This window comes from Alligator sinensis, unplaced genomic scaffold, assembly GCF_000455745.1.
Source record: "Alligator sinensis unplaced genomic scaffold, ASM45574v1 scaffold1273_1, whole genome shotgun sequence".
NCBI lineage: Eukaryota > Metazoa > Chordata > Crocodylia > Alligatoridae > Alligator > Alligator sinensis.
The window spans coordinates 568,184-585,623 of record NW_005842653.1 but is presented as its reverse complement, the minus strand read 5'-3'; the positions used below and the strand labels follow the sequence as shown (position 1 = coordinate 585,623).

Sequence of the window (17,440 nt, the reverse complement as noted above, 5' to 3'; positions counted from 1 at the left end):
CAGTGCGGCGCCCCCCCCACCATGCCCCCCCTCCCCTCCCCGCTTCTTTCCCTTCCTTCATTCCCTGCCACCCAGCCCCAACACCCCCCGCCTTCACCTCCCCCCACCCTGTGCCCACCCAGGCCAGCCTCCCTTCCTGCCTGCTACCTCCCTCCCTGCTGGCTGTTGTCTGGGCTCCTACCTCACTCCCCTTCCTCCCCATTGCCCTGCCCCAACAACAGCTGCCACTGTGACCCCTCCCTTTGCCTCCCCCTGCCCTGCTCCCCTCCCCTCCACTGTGACCCCCCGCTTTTGCCTCCCTCCCTGCCCACCTCCCCCTCCCTGCCAGCTGTTCTCAGGAGTGGTGGGAACCGGCAGCGGGGCAGGGTGCCACCTCCATGACCCCACCCTTTGCCCTCAGGCAGGGAAGCATTGGGAAGCCCTGCTGCTCGGGAGGCCAGGTGTGTTCACCGCCGCCATGAACTTCCCCAGCAGCAGCTTGAACTTGGGCCCACGCAGCCAATCACCACTTGCCCTCTTGGTGGCACACGCGCAGATAGCCAAAAGCATTAAAGATAGACAGACACACAGACAGACTAAGCCTTTTATATATAGAAAGTTCATAGGCTCATCTACAAAAGGTATTTTGTAAGTTCCCTTTGAGGGTTAGAACTGAGAGATTGGAGAGGGAGTGATTGTCCTGCGAGAAGCGGGCACCAACAGGTAGTTGGGTATTGCCGTCTTTGATCGGTTTTTGGGTGCGCGTTCATTCTGGTGCGCAGTTGTTGTTTGGTTTCTCCTACCTATTTTCCATCAGGGCATTTGGTGCACTGGATGAGATACAGCACATTTCTGGAGCTGCAGGTGTAAGATCCAGGAATGGTGATGGCTCTGTTGTGGGGTGTAGTAATTGTGGGGGTGGTGGAGATGTGTTGGCAGGTTTTGCATTTTTTTGTCCTGGCATAGTCTGGATCCATTAGCTGTGGTTTGGGTCATAGGGAGTTTACTTCTGGTGATGAGGTTCAGTGCTTGTTTAAAAGCTAGGATTGGTGGTTCTGGGAAGATCTCTTTAAGAATGGGGTCTTCTTCTAGCATGGGCTGCAATTGTTTGAAGATTTTCCGTGTAGGTTCCAGGGAAGGATGATATGTCATAACTAATGGTGTGCAATTTGTGGGGATTTTCTTTTTGTACTGCAGCAAATCTTCACGTGGTCTCTGGGTGGCTCTTTCAAAAGTGCGATCTCTCTCTTTTGAGGAGTATCCTTGTTGGCTGAAGGCCCTTTTGAGATTTGTGAGGTGGCGATCATGGTATCGGAGAGCTTGGCTGCAAATTATAGCTTTCTTGGTGCATTTAGGGTGATCACTGGGTCTGTATAGATATGTATGTTTCATCTGGGGGTTTCTTGTATATGGTGGTTTAAATTTTGCCATCTCAGATATTGATCATGGTTTCCAAAAAGGAAAAGCCTTGTTGAATCAAGGCTTTAAATAGTTGCCTCAGTAAGAAAGGATAACTGATGGACCTGCTGCTGTTGATGAGCCATATTGCAAGCTTCTGCAACACTGATACTGCACTGAAATAGTAGAATTTATGCTGATTAGCAGCAGTTTGTTTTGCTATTTCCATTAATGTGGCATTTACTACATGGGCCAGAGGCACATTCTGACTGCTGCTTTCTCTGTTTACTAAAACGCTGAGAAACAGGAAAGCATAAGATGGACTCACTTCAAAAAAGTAAAAGAAATCTGAAAATCAGCCTTACAATTTCCCTTCTTCCCAATCCATAGGCAATTGTTACAAGCATTTTCATTCTGTGTTTGCAAATACTCCATCCTGTTTAGGATATGCCATTTTTCTTTCTTTATTTCTTTCTTTCTTTCTTTCCCCCACACCACACATCTCTAGGTATATTTAGTTGTGCTTGAGTAATGTGTGTTGTTAGGGCGTCCCCTTGTGGCACTGTTGCAAATCTCTATTTGGCGCTTAGTGAGATAAACTGCAATGACATTTTTAGCGATGCAGCCTGCTCTGGACAGATTGACACCCTAGTGCCTTTTCACTCCAGCAGACATTTCCTCTGTTTCCAGGTGGCAGTAGCACAGCAGGCAACTTGACCACACCAAAGAGGAACATTTTTATTGTTAACCTTGAATATCACCTGTAGCTGGCAGGCACATACGTCACACCAGATACTTCTTTGCACGTACTTCAGCCAATTACACTTTATACAGTCAACTACACAAACCACAGAGGTTGTCTATTTTGGTGCAGTACACCTGACCTCTAAAGCATCTCTCTGCTCAGTGGCTATAAATGAGTTTTGGAACCAAAGACTGACAATTTTTTGGCTCTAGCCCTATTTGCTTACTGTCCACAGAGTATTTCACAAGGAAACATACTGTGAGTGACCATTTTAAAAATCTATTCACACATTCGAGACCGGAAACAGTCCACAGAAATATGCACTGGCAGGATACAGCAAATGGGGGAGCAGCTGTATGTCATCAGATAAGAATCTCTCTTGGCATGCTGCATAACTAGCTGAATAAGAACAACAGAGCACTCACTTTTGTTCGTTCAATGAACAATGGAAGAAATCCTCATTACCTTGAAGGAAAGCCTCTGGTCAAATCTGGGCTCCAATGAAGTCAAGGACAAAAATCATAGATTCAGTAGATCCAAGATGTTACCCTGGGCTTCAACCTTTCCTTGTAAATGCTCTGTGAAAAACAATTTTAATTCAAGCTTAATTTTGCATTCATTATGTCTTCACCGGGCTGAAAGATATTGCTGCCTGAGTTAGTATTTTGATCACCAACATTTTGAGCCTAGACAGCAAATAGGTTAGTCTTATGTAGGATGTGAAAATAAGGCTTCAACCTTGTTAACTGAAATGGTCACAGGGGTATTGAAAAATGTCATTCAGTGAAAATACGTTTTATGCACATTTCCCCTGTGCTGTTGTGTACCTAAACCACTGCAATGTGCCCATCACCGGGTGGGGGGAGAAAGAGGGAGGACACTTACCTCAAGGCTCACACAAAGCTTGTAGGGCTGTGTGAGGCTTCAGTCGTTGATTCAATTCGGAGGAGACTCGGCCCGATCTGGCAGCTGAATCTCTGAATCCGAATCGAATCAGGAATTAATCTCTCTGAATTGAATCAAAAGCCTCTGAATTGATTTGGAAAGACTCAATGATTTGGCCATAGACGGCTTTATATGTTTTTTCTACATACCTCAAGGTACCAGGCACAGCTCATGAATGCTGAGATGGTGGGGTGGATGGAGCATCCCATGGGAGCGCAGGGGGTCCCCTATGTGCTCGGCAGCAGACCTGGAAGTGGACCAGAAGCACTTCTGGTCCACTTCCAGGTCCACCACGAAGCACGCAGGGGACCTCACCCATTCCCCAGGTTGGCAACTGGTGCCTCCTGGGTCTGGGGGGACACCCGGGGTCCCCCCAAAGCCGATTGCCAAGCTGGGAGGGCATGGGGGTGGGGGGGGCCCGCCACCAAGCATGCAGGGGGCCATTCCATTCTCCTGTGGGATGCTCCATCTGCCCCACCATCGCGCCCCCCCCCCCCCCGCACCGTGGCGTGGGGGGGGAGCCACTCCTGGTACCTCAAGGTATGTAGAAAAAACATATAAAGTAGGGCTGTGCGAAACAGCACCGTTTCATTTCAACTTCCGTTTCGCCATTTTGAAGGGACAGTTTCATTTCACTGTTTTGAAGCATTGTTTAGTTTTGTTTCATTGAAACAATTTTGCTTTTTCCTTGCGTTTCAATGCATTTTGACGTTTCGCCCAGAAGCTATAATGGGGAATCATGAAAGTGCCTATAACTTTGTCATTTCTTTCCTGATTTGAATGAAAACATCAGGGATGGTAGCCCCTGCTGAAGCCATGAAGCCTGCTGGGTTTCAAGGAGATAGGTGCAAGGGTTTCTGGGAAACTGCACCTCAAAGTGCTGACAAGCAAAACTTGTGTCATGCGTGTGTGTTAAGGTGCAACGGGGTGAAAACAGCAGGCATGGTAGCCCTTGCTGAAGCCATGAAGCCTGCTGGGTTTCAAGGAGATAGGTGCATAGGTGCTGATGCTGCTGAAAGACAGCTCAGTAAGCTGACCCCAAGGTACAGAGAAAGCTCAGTTCAAACAATGCTTTTTATGCAGTTTTTTCCATCCCTCCCCCAGAGCACCAGGATTGGAAGAGACCTCAGGGAAGGATCAGTCACTGGCCAGCTACACGTGTAAATATTGGATCAGTCCTTCTCCCTCTCTCCCTAGTTTCTGTTCAGCTGCAAGCAAGCCTGGGTTTCAAAACTCAAAACATTTCAAAACTTTTGAAACATTTTGAGTGCCCTCATTTCGTTTCAAAGCTGTTTCAAAGCCTTTCATTTCATTTCGATTTCGCTATTTCGAGCTCCAGACGCATGGAAACAGCTTCAAAACGAAACACCCATTGAAATCTCACATCGCGCTAATATAAAGCTGTGTCTATGGTCGAATTGCTGATTCTCCAAATCAGAATTGAATCTTCAGATTTGGATTTGGCCGAATCGAATTGGGACAGTGATCTGAACCAGCAAATCAAATCACTGCCCCCTGAACTAGGCCGAATCTGAATCGAATATGGACCGCTTTGCACACTCCTAAAAGCTTGTACATTAGGTACTAGGAATCCTTTTTCTCCTAGATCTTTGGTGAGGTCTCATCAGGCATGTATCAAGACTGGGTATCCTCTTTCTGCAGCTTGTATTAACTCCTGCGAGGGCTACTGCAAGCAATGAAAGCTAGTTCAAGGAGGTGCTAACTTGGCATCAGGGTGCAAAAAAAGCACGGCCTGTCTCTCCATAGGAGCCATGCAGAGAGCTGCAAACAATGTGGTGGTGCAAGGCCTCCTTTCAGATACCCCTGACCTCCATGCAGATCTCACAGGATCTGCTGGCTTTTACAACAGTCTCCTGCTTCCACCAGCAGCAATGTTCGCCAGAAGCAACACTTGCCAGCAGAATTCAGAAGTATCCTGGGAGGAAAATCTTGAGGTATTGCCTGCCCCTCCATGTTTTTTTCTGGCAAGCCCCAGTGCCTTAGGGATTCTTTATTTAGCTTTTAAACAGATGCAATTAGGCTGCAACATAAGTCCTATCAAACCACCTCACCCACCTAGCAAAAAAAATCCCCCCAACAGTGCCACAAGGGGACACCCTAACAACATACATTACTCAAGCACTACTAAACGTGTCTGTCAGTCTCGCTGAACTTGTGATTTTCATCTGGAGTTCTTCACTTGAAACACCGATGTGTTACTGCACACATGCTAATCAAGCTCTGTTTTTAAGGCTAGGGACAGAAGTTACACATAAACCAGTTTAAGTCATCAGAATTTGGCTTAAACCTGTAACAGAACAGAAGCTCAATGCACATAAACAAGTTTCAAAATGGTTGAAACTGGTTTAAAGATAAACTTGGTTGAATGTAGTATCAGACTTAACTGATTTGGGTCAAACTGGTTTATGAAACTTCTGTCCCAGACCCCTTCCTGGTTCAGGTTAAATCACTCCCTCAACATCCCAGCATGCTTTCCAGCCCGGGGTTGGCTGTGCTGTCTGCTCCAGCAGAGAAGGGTTGAGGGGGGAGGGGGAAGAGGCAGGAACTGCCCCACCTCCCCCGGCAAACCCTGGCTGGGGTCTGGGGCTAGGGAGGGGGTTTAAACTTCCCTTCCCTCAAATACAGAGTTGCCCTGCCCTGCTAAAAACTTACTGCTGGCTGCAACAAATCCTAGAGGAACCTGGAAGCAGGAAGAGGAAGTGATGAGCAACCCTGCAGAGTCCTGCTGCTGTGATTCTGGACTGCAAATCCCATAGAGCTTGGGGGCAGCAGGAAGAGGAAGCAAACATACAGCTCATGTTGGTTTCGTGCCAGATAGCCATGCTGTAGTGCCCCCCAGCTTCTGCCCTGAGCTACTGCAGGCATGAGGCTGCATTTCCTGAATTAAAACTGAATGTCTGTCCAGTTGGTTCTCAGTTTAACCTCTACTGCTTAGACTGACCTGCAAAGACTGAATCGATTCAGCCTTAGGCTTTTTGACTGTCTGTACTTAGCCTAAAAGGTTAATTAAAACAAACCTTTCATTATTATTTATCATAAAACTATTTCTTTTCTTTCCATAGACAGGCTTGGTTTACTTGTTGTTATTAAATAAAAACCACCACCACTGAGGGCTTACACATAAAATATAATTGTAAATGGAGTATTTTCATATTCTCAGATGTTAATGCCTGCATTGTATTTTATAGGTCAACAAGAATAGCAGTTCAGAAATAGGAATTTACATACTGGCAATGGAACCAGAAACCTCTATTTAAGTATGATATAGTGATTAAGAAAAAGGGCGTCATTTTGTCAGACAGTTTTTCATACTGAACACCAGTGCTGTTAATGGGACTGCACGCATGCTTTAAATTAATCACATGCGTCAGCATTTGCAATACTGGGACCTTAAGCAGTTAAAGAATGCCAAATATCTGTTCATATGCCTCCTCTTCTATATACTCTCCCACCCTTTTTTAACGAAGTAATATCAGATAGATTTGCCTTTTCTTTATGTTATAAAAAACCTGAATGTTATCCTCCTAAAATGAATTGAGAGTTAAGCAAGGTATAAATCCTAGGAAAGTTGATAGACTTGGTGACAGCGATAACTTTGTATAACCCTATACCATTCAAAACATGCAGATGTATGCACAGTTATGAATGTGAAACATAAAAGTCTGACAATTCTAAAGTATACTATAAAGACCTGTTCCCAAAGGGTCTTTGTAAAGTATCATGAACTTAAAACGAATATTTGGCAAGAAACAGAGTTTTTACTCCAACAGAACTATTTTAATAACCTCTCAAAAGAATCCGCCTATTGATTATTAATTACAATTGTAGACTTTTAATGACAAATTGCTTTGGTAGATCAGGCTATTTCCGGTTGGGCTCTGACGGAGGCCTTGGTATTGACCTGTGGCGCTTCAAGGAACGACAGAAAGAATGCTGGGTAGTTGTTTTCCCTCTTCATGCTGGGGTGAACAGTGCAGGGAAACTTTGGGAGATTCATACATTTCCCTTGAAATAGAAGGCTTCACAGCACATATTAATAAATGTTTAGTTAAGATGTTTTCATATGTTTGAGTTACCATCATATGGGGAAAGTTAATTTTAAAATAAACATTCACTAATATGAACCAGGAAGTTTGACCTTTCCAGACAGGCATTTGTACCAGTGAATTTTTTCCAATGGCACAGACACATCTGGGGTAGGTACAGAATACCATTCACACTACACAGCTCAGCATAAGAACTTTTCCAAGCTATTTCTTGCAGAGTATTATTTGCTGTTCTTCCTTCCCCTAATTACTGGACCCCACAGAGATTCCTTAGCTGCTTTTGTGCTTGAGGCACAGTTTTACTGTTCGTGCTTCAGCTGTATCATTTGAGGGTTAACACAACATGCAGTGGTTTCCTGAGGAAACAAAGATGCAGAGATAGATGAAGACCATCAACGGTTGGTCTGTAGCAGCAGATTGATTCTTACCGAGTACCTAAGTCTATATCACCAGTCATCACTTCTAAATCATAAGTCTATATCACCAATAAACAAGGATTGACATAACTTGAGGGCTGACTGCCCAAGACAGTGACAAAGTGATCCAGGCCTAGTAAATCTGACTGGGGTGGATATAGAAGGAGTGTAGGCATGGAAAGGGCTGAGGATGCCAATTTTATAGCATCAGCATACCCTCCTCCTCCGGTGGCACTCAGAAGGTATAAGGAGCATGAGCACAAGCAGTATGAGGAGGTGTGGGAAGACCTAGGTATGGGGCAAGAAATGAGTGGCCTTGTACAATACCCTTGGCTGACTTCAAACATGCTAAGCACAAAACCAGTCTAGAGCTAATGCAACCCAAAGTAGCCTTCGCTATGACTTGGGCCCTCTCCTCTGTATCATTTTTTGTGCCGCCCTGGGAGCTCTCTGGCCCCTCTTCTTGTGCAGGGAAGAGCACAGGATAAGATGGCTATATGAAAGCTGGAATCACGAAAGAAGCCAAAGAAAAGGTGAAAAAGGTAAAAGACATTTCATGAACTGTTGAAAGGCATTGATTTAAAAAAAAAAAAAAAAAATGAAGGCTTCTGAGGGAGACTGATTTTAATGACAAAAAAGAGCTGGGCACAAGGCAGAGTAGATTGGCACATTACAGACCAATTAAATCAGAGATGTACACCATAAGCTTTTGTAAGTTTACTTCATCAGATGCTGTGTTAAAAAGAGTTAACCATGTTTCATTCCTCAAGTGCTTTCACAAACACAGATATAACAGTTAAGTAACTAGCCCAAAATTGGAAAGAAATTAAGTACCAGAAAGAGATGAAAACTCATGGTTTCAGACTCCCATGTTTACATCCGAGTCATTTAAGGGTAAAATATGGTGTTGTTTTAGAAGCTACTGATCTTTGGAGACCCCATAATAGTTAGGTTCTCTAGTAATTTATAGCCCTGGAAAGACATTAAAGGAGACTTCAAGTGACTACCAAATTGCAGTGAAAGCCTGAGGTTATTAGACACTATATAAAATGACAGAATATTTAGTTTAGAAGCACCATTTTTAGACATTTTACTACCTACAAATGTATTACGTCTTTCCCTGAATGAGTGTTGTTTGACTCGGTGCCTGTTGTTTAGCTCTACACAAGTAACCTCTAGACTCATTAATTTGTAGAGTCTTTAAAAAGGACAAATAAAAACAAAGAAGCAGAGGAAAATCTATGGTTTCGTATCAAACCAAGAGACAGTTTATCTGGCACATGCAAGTAAGTCCAAAAAGTGCATTTAAAATAAGTTTGAAAGTTAAATTATGTAGTAAGTAGAGGAGGGTCTGAGTAAGAAACCTTAAAACTTCTTTCCCATAGAATGGGCAATTAAAGAGGGAAATCGTTACTGAGTTTACATAACTTGACTTAAAAACAAACAGCCCTGCTAGGCAACAAGCCCACAGTTCTGCATTACTAATATACACAGCAAACATCAAGGCTCACGATAACTTGTCACTTTTTGATGGATGGTGGAAGATTCCATTCTTGATGTAGAAAGTATCCCTTACAATTCTAGACTTGGCATGCGCTGGAGCCTTGCCTTCTGTAAGGACGCCTCCTGAAAAATAAGAGTATGTGATTATCTTAATACATTAAACAGTCTGATAGTCACACTGATAACATAAATTTGCCTCTGCATACCAGGCCTAACCCTACATCATAAAGCTGAATATCGTTCACTCTCATGAAACCAGCACCTCAAAACCTGGGCTCAGCACCCCCCTTGCCTATTTTGTACAGAGCAGGTTACACATTAGTTGATTCCCCCAGCTTGTGACACTCACAATCTGGAATATTAATTAGGTAAAAGTGAGATGTGCCTCTGGATAGCCTGACTTTTGTGAGCTTCCAGAGAGGTACTTGCTACATGGGGTTTTTTGTTTTTTTTAATGTAGCAGGAAAGCATGGAGCATTCAGCCTGCAGGAGAAAACACCATACTGCACTGCAGCCCTAGGTAGATTGCCTCCTCCTCCCTTTATTGGCTGGGATCCTAGCCAGGAAGAGGAAGAGGCCCACACCCAGTACCCTTTCCCAAAGGCACATTAGCCTTTTTTTGGATATCAGGCACACCCTGAAATAACTGCTATTTTGCTACATTTTTCAGCAAAATTGAACAACTTTTTTTTTTTTTTTTTTAACTACAGGCAGTCCTCGACTTACAACGTTCTGAGTTACAACGTTTCGCACTTACAACTATATAAATTGACACCCTGTTTCAACTTTGATGTCAGTTTCGACTTTACAACGCTTGATCCAATGTGACGCCACGCCAGCAAACAAGTCTGCTTTGTCACCATCTCCCTGCAGAACATCTGTCCAAACTTCCTTGGACACTTTCTTTAAGAAAGCGGACAAGGCTCCACAAAAACCTGCAGCCACGACTCCTGAGAAGACTCCAGCCAAGAGCCCTTCAAAAAGTCCAGCAAAGTCACCTCAAAGAAGTCCTTCCAAATCAATGATTGCTATTTACAATATAAATACATTAATGTTGTTATATTACTCATCTATAATTGATTGAGTACAAAATTCTGGGGTATTTTTGGTGAAAGTAGGGTATCGGGCCTTGGTTCAGGAACCAATCCCTCATGTATAACATTTTTTCTTGTGAGAAAATTGGTTCTGAGTTGCAATGTTTCAACTTAAGAGGCGGTTTTCAGGAACCAATTGTGTCGTAAGTCCAAGGACTGCCTGTAAAGACACACGCCCCCCCACCCTCTCCCCCCGCCACTCCCCCCACAAAAAGCAGGCTAGGCACCGGGCAAATTAAATAGGCCATATGTAATAATTATGCCCTGGCACTATAAACATACACTATTCAACTAAGTTATCCCAAAGACACCAACAGGCCTGTTCACGAGACCAGAAGTTAAGCCCATGCATTGACACTAGTAAAACTGGAGCCATAGAGATGCACTATTAACTCCAGGGAAACAAAGTAAGGATTAACCCTTTTTACTTTTATGGCTGTAATCCGGGGGCACTAAACCAGCAGGGTAGGAAAGAGGAGAAAGAAACTGAACAACATTACTCCTGGTTGGATTTCCATCCAACACAATTACTCTACAAGCAACTCTCCACCTTACCTAAGCGCCAGCCATACTCCCAGGATGACAGCATTGGATAAGAGAATTTATCCTCTGGGCTCTTCTGCTTTCTCTCCTGCAGATACAGGTGCCTCCCTTTGCCCTCCCGGGATATGCCCTGGTACAGCAGACGCATTGTTCCTGGGGATGCAGGTCTCATCTCTGGAAGAAGGGGCTCCTGAACCCCCTCTTCCTGCTTCCTGGGAAGGCCAACATCCTTTGGCTGCCTCTCTTGATGGCTTATCCCATTTTTCTTGAAACCAGTTCCCTCCCCCTGATTCCTGAAGGGACTGGTCCCTTCCTCCTGCTGCCTGGGGGAGAAGATAGTCGGCAGAAAGCATTTCCTCTTGGGACCACTGCAGGGCTGGAGCCTGGGAAATTTGTGCCCGTATTTGGTGTTCCAGCCGACTCTACTGAATAACTCCTTCTCAATCAACTCCTTCCAGCGATCCTGGTCTCGTGTGGTCAGTAGATCCTTCATGATCCCAGGCAGAGGGCCCTGGAGCAGGAGGCTGGAGTCCGGCTGCAGTGTGTTGTGTTTGGTACTAGTTATTTCCTGCCTCTGGTGTCCAAGGAAACAGAGGCACAAAGGGGTCAGGGGAGCCTGGGCTCAAGTTACAGACACTTCACAGAGGAAACAGAGAAGGGTCCACACAAGAGTCTCCCCTGCAGACATGCATCTTCATCTCTCCCAAGCGCGCGCGCACCCCGCCAGCCTGTTGTTGCAAATGGTATTTAAAGAATCATTTAAAGTTTATTTTCTACCTATGGGGTCCTTTTACCATCTTTAAATTTTCCCCGAGCCTGAAGAAGGGAAAAAGCGTGCGTGCCCGAAAGCTTGCCAAAAAGGATTTTTTTTTTTTTTTTTTTTTGCGATTTCTGGTTGGTCTAATAACAGGGATCATCTCAGCACCAAGAGTTCTGGAGTTTTGCATTTGAAGAAGCAGGCCATTTAGTGCTTCCCAAAAGCGGAAAATCCCTCTGAGAAGAGCTGCAATCTGAAGCCAGCCAACAGGTGGACCTAGTTACCCTGTAACTGGCTGCCTGTGATTGCAGGACTTGCAAATCTCCATAGCTGCAGCAATAGTCAACTTCCCTCTCCCTTATAACCCACCTTATTTGAAGGGACTGGAGTTTAGGTATAGGATAACTCGGAAGATATTAGTAACTTGCACTTTAGGTATGGAAACACAAAGGGAAAGACTCTGGCCCTACTGACTTCACCAGCAAAATTGCCTTTGATTTCAACAGTAGTGCCAGCTTTGCCTAAGTACATACAAGCTCTCAAAGGCTGAGTGAAAAAGCTGATTTCTTTGCTTTTAAATTTGTTCTCAGTTGGAACCAGTCCAGATGCTCTGAGCAAAAGTCAATTAGGTTTCCCTCCCACCCCCAATTTCCTGGCAAGTACATGATCGGGCCCTTCAAAGCTGCACTGGGTGTTAGTTGTGTTCTGCTAACAAAATGAGGGCAAGTTTTGACTGATTCTGGTTTTGTCATAGTTTCAAGCAGCTGAAGTACTAGAGCAGGACACGTTGGTTACAGTAACTGCCACAGGCCTGGCTCAGGTCCAAGGGGAAGACAAGTAAAAGGAGACATCCTTGACAACCAACTAATATTTTCCTTGTCAATGACAGTACTACGCAACACTCTGGCTACGTCTTTTATTTTAAAATAATTTCTGACAAAAGACAACCTGGATACGGAAAACAGGCTCCAGTAAAACCGTATTGCAAAATTAAGAGCTCCTGCAATGCAGGTCAGCAGCATCAAAAAGAGGAGGGAGAATGGATGGAAAAATAAAACGGTGGAACTCGTGGAGGAGGAACGTTTCTCCTTTTGTATTTAAAGTATTGCGAGGCAGCAGCCACACACACACAATGAAAAGGAAAATTTGGGCCCCTGGAATTCAGCCACAAATTAAGTTTCAAATTCCAAATCTCCTCCCCAGTTTCAAGAATTTCATAGTAAACTAGAATCAAAAGGGAGGGGTGTCTTAAATAACAAATTCATGAAACACTGAATTGTCTTTTGAAACTGTTTTGCCTAAAAGCACAGCAGAGAGTATAATACTGCTTTTGTATGCAGCATAAAAGAAACACCCACCACAAATGTTGGACCTTTGCATCTTATAAGAAAACACTTTATAGTTAGACCTTTAACCAGCTACCTCCTACAACCAACATGAGACTGTTTCCACATCCATTAGGTCCTATACAATAAAACAAGAGAAAAAAAAATGTCCGTTTGTTTTTGTTGGGCAGTGCTGTCATCAATTTAAAATATACAGCATATGCAGACTCTCCCATAAAAATTGCCTCGTCTCTCCCCAACACGGACCACCAAGATCTTGCTTCTGAGGAGGATAATTCAGTAGATGAATAAATGCTTTCACAGTTGCAAAAGGCCAAGATTTTTTAAACTAGCCTTTTGTATATTTTTTTCAAATGTTTGCAATGGTTGAACTCCCGCAAAGATAAACGTTGAAAGACGGATGTGAATAAAATGTGAAATGCCTTTTAGATTTATAGTCAACAGCACCCAATCAAGCAGACTTAAAATCCTTGCTTTAAACACTTAAGTTTTGCAGTTCAATCTGTTTTGCCTGCCCAGAAATAGGTGCATCAGTTTTCAGTGAAATTTGCTAATTTGAGTCACTTGACTACAAGAGAGACTGCCAGTTTTAATCAGTATAACAAGGTTGATACATACTTAAAGTAACAGCCAGTGTCAAAGGAAACAGTTGTACAGCAACAATCATTAGTATTACTTTAAAATGATTATTCATTTTAAGACTCACCTCTGCAATTGACTGTTGGCAGACTTCTATGCCTAAATTGGACTTCATTACTTTCTTAAGGGGCACAGGGATTACCCGCACATCAAATGTCAAGGTGGGGGTCTGGCTAATTATGTATTTATCACTTACTAGCCTATTCATTTAGAAGACTGTATTTGTTCTTTCCCCCTGGTGGTTTAAATTAAGCAAGGGCACTTTGCTTTAATTGGTTTGTCCTGTAAATAAGACTGCTGTACAAGGTAAGGTACTGTCTGTACAGTGCTGGTATTACCATTGTTCTGTGAAATGTCCAATGGAATAACAACCTAAGTACTATTTTTAGCTGTGTTTCATTTTAAATCCATTTTTCTATCCTTCCAAATTTTAAAGTAGTGGTAAATTGTTTACAAGCAAAGTCTTTAACTCTCAGTACATAAAGAAGTGTGAAACCCACTGTAGAAGCACATGCCCCATGCTCGAGTCCATAAAGGATAAGCATATGCCCTGTGCCCACCCACCCCCACCAGTTCCCACAGAAGGACAAAGTACAAATCTAGTAGCTCACCACCACCACCACCACCTTCAGTTCCCTTGCAGTGCAAAACCACTGGCAGTGGAGGACTCCGTTAAATGGACAGGGAAAGCAGAGAGCAAGATCCAGACTGACTACAGTGTCTCAAAAGCCACTCTTCCTGCAGGGTACATAACTGTACTTTCTTCTTGAGTGTGTGCTAGCAGGGATCCCCTCTACCTGTAGCTAGCAAACATTCAAAGAGTGGTTTGTACATCCCAGGTGCATCAGGAGGATAAAACTGACATCCCAAAGAGAAGTAGATTAACTGACTAGTACAACTAACTAACCATGCTGCAGACTTCTGGGACATTCCAGTACTATGGTGTGGAAGAACAAAACAGGGCAATCTAAGTCAGTGATTTTCAATCTGTGGTCCACAGACCCCTGGAGGTCCAAAGACTTTGGCTAAGGGGGTCCATGAAATACGACTATGAGCAATCAAAAGTATGCAAATACTCACACTTACCATCCAAATGGGGTCTGCACCTCCATTCAAAATTTTTTAGGGGTCTGCAAATGAAAAAAGGTTGAAAGCCACTGACCTAGGTGGGTGGCAAGCAGAGATTGCTGCAAGGTGAACCACTAACCGAGTGAAAAGTGCATTGGTTTTAAATGTAACAAGTAGCTGAGATCCTTCAAGTAGAGGGCGTAGGCCAGGTCCAGACTGTTTCAGGTTCTCACACTGAGAATCTATTTCGCTGAGAGCATCTCCTCCTAGTCCAGGTTTTCCTGCTTAAGTCTACAGGAGTGGTCTCTACCCATGGTACATAGCTTGTTGACAGCCAGTCAGGGGCAGTGACTGGGTCTAGGAAAGATGGAATATCTGCTGTGCTACTGCAATATTAAATCCAAAACAGTCAGGAGATGGATCAGAAAATGGCTAATTAACCTACTTATGAAGTCCAAAATGGCCTAAGCTTGTCAGACGCAGTATAATGATCATGGCTGCCTCACAGTCGTAGAGATTACCCTAAGAATCAGAAGAAAGAGGGAAAGATGAAGCAACAAGGCCTTTTTTTGTGGCATGAGAATCATTCCTGAAAAAAGGGAAAGGAAAGGAAGTATGGGAGAACGAAAAATTAATTTAATTGATTCCTACTTTATCTGCACTATAGTTCCTCCTCACTGACAAAAGGAGCAAGAAAAATAGAGGGAGCGTGAGGAAAGAGGTACAGGCATGGTTTGGTCAGACATTGCTGCTCACGGAGTTCAGCAACCAGGGGGCCGTGCTCACACGCTGGCGCTCCTTGCTGCCGAACAAACGAGAACGCACAGAACGAGCTAGGAGATGGCTGCCTCGCCGCCCCACAAAAACACGTTGAGGTTTCTGATCATTTCTTGGATTAAGAGGGGGGCTTGTTTAAACAAAAAAAACAAACTCGGAAGTAACGACAACATCCAAGGCCATCACAGGCTTATCCAATAAGCCATTTGAATTAAATGTTGGTACCCACTGAGATTTGGAAGGCAAGTCCAGCATGTCTCTTCCTGAAGCACAAGCATCCATGTTTCTCTCGTGCTCTGTTGATTGTCCAGGAAACCAGGCTGCAGAAATGAGTGCAGCAGAGATCATGAGCACCCCGATTAGATGGTGGAGCTTGGGCCCTACTCTGCCGAGCTCAGTACAATCAGCCAGGAGCAGTCTGAACACCGGGAAGGTGGGGCTGTCACCCTGACCTCTATTATGGGGCAGTTTGGTGGAGAATCGATTCTCACATGCCTCCAATCTGGACAGAAATGTCACGAGCATTTTTTTTTAAACACTTGAACAGCTTACGGAGCAAGGAGAGAGGCTGCTTCCCGTCCTGGAGATGAAGCCCCTTTTCCAGGCAGGGGTGGCTCTTGGGCTAAGAGCCAAACAAACACAATTCCCATTACAATCCTGCATGAAGCAGGGCTTCACTCCAGAGGCTTCTTTTCAGGCCCAGACATGCGGGAGATTGGGGGGAAGGGCCTCCTACAGAGCCTTGAGGAACTGTGCAGGTGGAAAACCCCAGACAGCCTCCCACAGGAGGGCAGACAGGCAAAGAAACTTCAGCCAACCTGCTCATTAATAGTGCGTCATTTACTCTAGTCTAAGGTGCCTTCAAATTTAAGGTTACCCCCCCAATAATTAGATTCTAGACATGGAAAACTATACATTTGTTATAAATTTTCTGCATCTGGAATCTAAATTTGGGGGGGGGTCTCTTAAAAGTTGCCACCCCACCACTGCAGCAGGAAGACAGTAGCAGGGAAGCAGGCAATGGGAAAAGCAAAACCAGGGGGGCAGAAGGGGAGAAAGCCAAGGCAAGGGAGCAGGCAACCTACCCCTCATCTGTTGCCCCCCTGGTGACTATCATGCTACCATTTACCTGCTCCTGCTGCTTTCCCCTGTGACCCAAGCACAGGTGGAGCCCCAGAGCTCCTCTTGCCCCACGCTGCAGGAAGGAGCTGTGCTGGGAGCCTGGCTTGGCACCCCGTAGACCTCTCCTTCCCAGCCCTGCTCCCTTTCCCCCTCCCCATTTGCTGGGGGACAGAAGGGGGAGAAGGGAAGGGAGCAGGGCAGGAAAGGAAAAACCAGTGGGGTAATGAGTGGGGTTCCCAGCACAGCTGCTTCCTGCAGCAGGGGCAGGCTGGAGGCCAAAACAGCAGCAGCAGCAGGTACAGACTCCTCCTTCCCTGTCTGGCTCCCTGCCAGTAAGGAAGGGGAGGGAAGAGGCAGGAGGGAATCTGGACAGGGAGCAGAGCAGCTGCTACTGTCCCTGCCCTAGCTGGGTCGTCTGCACAGCTGTTTCTCACAGCTCCCAGTTGTGATATGTGACTCTAAGACAATGGATTGCTAATTGGCTGAAGGGTCGTACTCAGAGGGTGGTGGTGGACGGGTCATATTCAACCCAGGGGGAAGTGGGCAGTGGAGTCCCCCAGGGCTCGGTCCTTGGGCCCGCACTGTTCAATTTCTTTATCAGCGATTTGGACGATGGGGTGAAAAGCAGCCTGTTCAAATTTGCTGATGATACCAAAATTTGGGGTGAGGTGGGCATGCTAGTGGGGGAAAGACTGCAGAAAGACCTGGATAGGTTGTAAGGGTGGGCTAACAAAAACAGGATGCGTTTCAATGTGGACAAGTGCAGGGTGCTGCACTTGGGCAATAATAACTGGCAGCACACTTATAAGATGGGGAACGCCCTTCTTGAGAGCATGGAGGCAGAACGGGATCTTGGAGTCATCATTGACTCCAAGATGAACATGGGCCGACAATGCGAGGTCATGGTCGGCAGGGCTAACCGGACCCTATCGTGCACCCACAGGTGCATCTCAAGTAGGGCCAAGGAGGTGATCCTCCCCCTCTACGCGACACTGGTCAGGCCACAGCTGGAGTACTGTGTCCAGTTCTGGGCACCCCACT

At 45.0% G+C, this 17,440-nt stretch overlaps 1 protein-coding gene across 1 annotated transcript; it reads right to left on the bottom strand.

The window, feature by feature from the left end:
- Positions 1-8,168: 8,168 nt before the first annotated feature.
- On the bottom strand, positions 8,169-11,555 carry LOC112551905. The gene is made up of 2 exons (XM_025215577.1): positions 10,703-11,555; positions 8,169-9,176 (listed from the first exon to the last, which is right to left on the bottom strand). The coding sequence occupies exons 1-2, from the start codon at positions 11,181-11,183 to the stop codon at positions 9,058-9,060; spliced, it is 600 nt and encodes a 199-aa protein (XP_025071362.1). The 5' UTR covers positions 11,184-11,555; the 3' UTR covers positions 8,169-9,057.
- Positions 11,556-17,440: the final 5,885 nt, after the last annotated feature.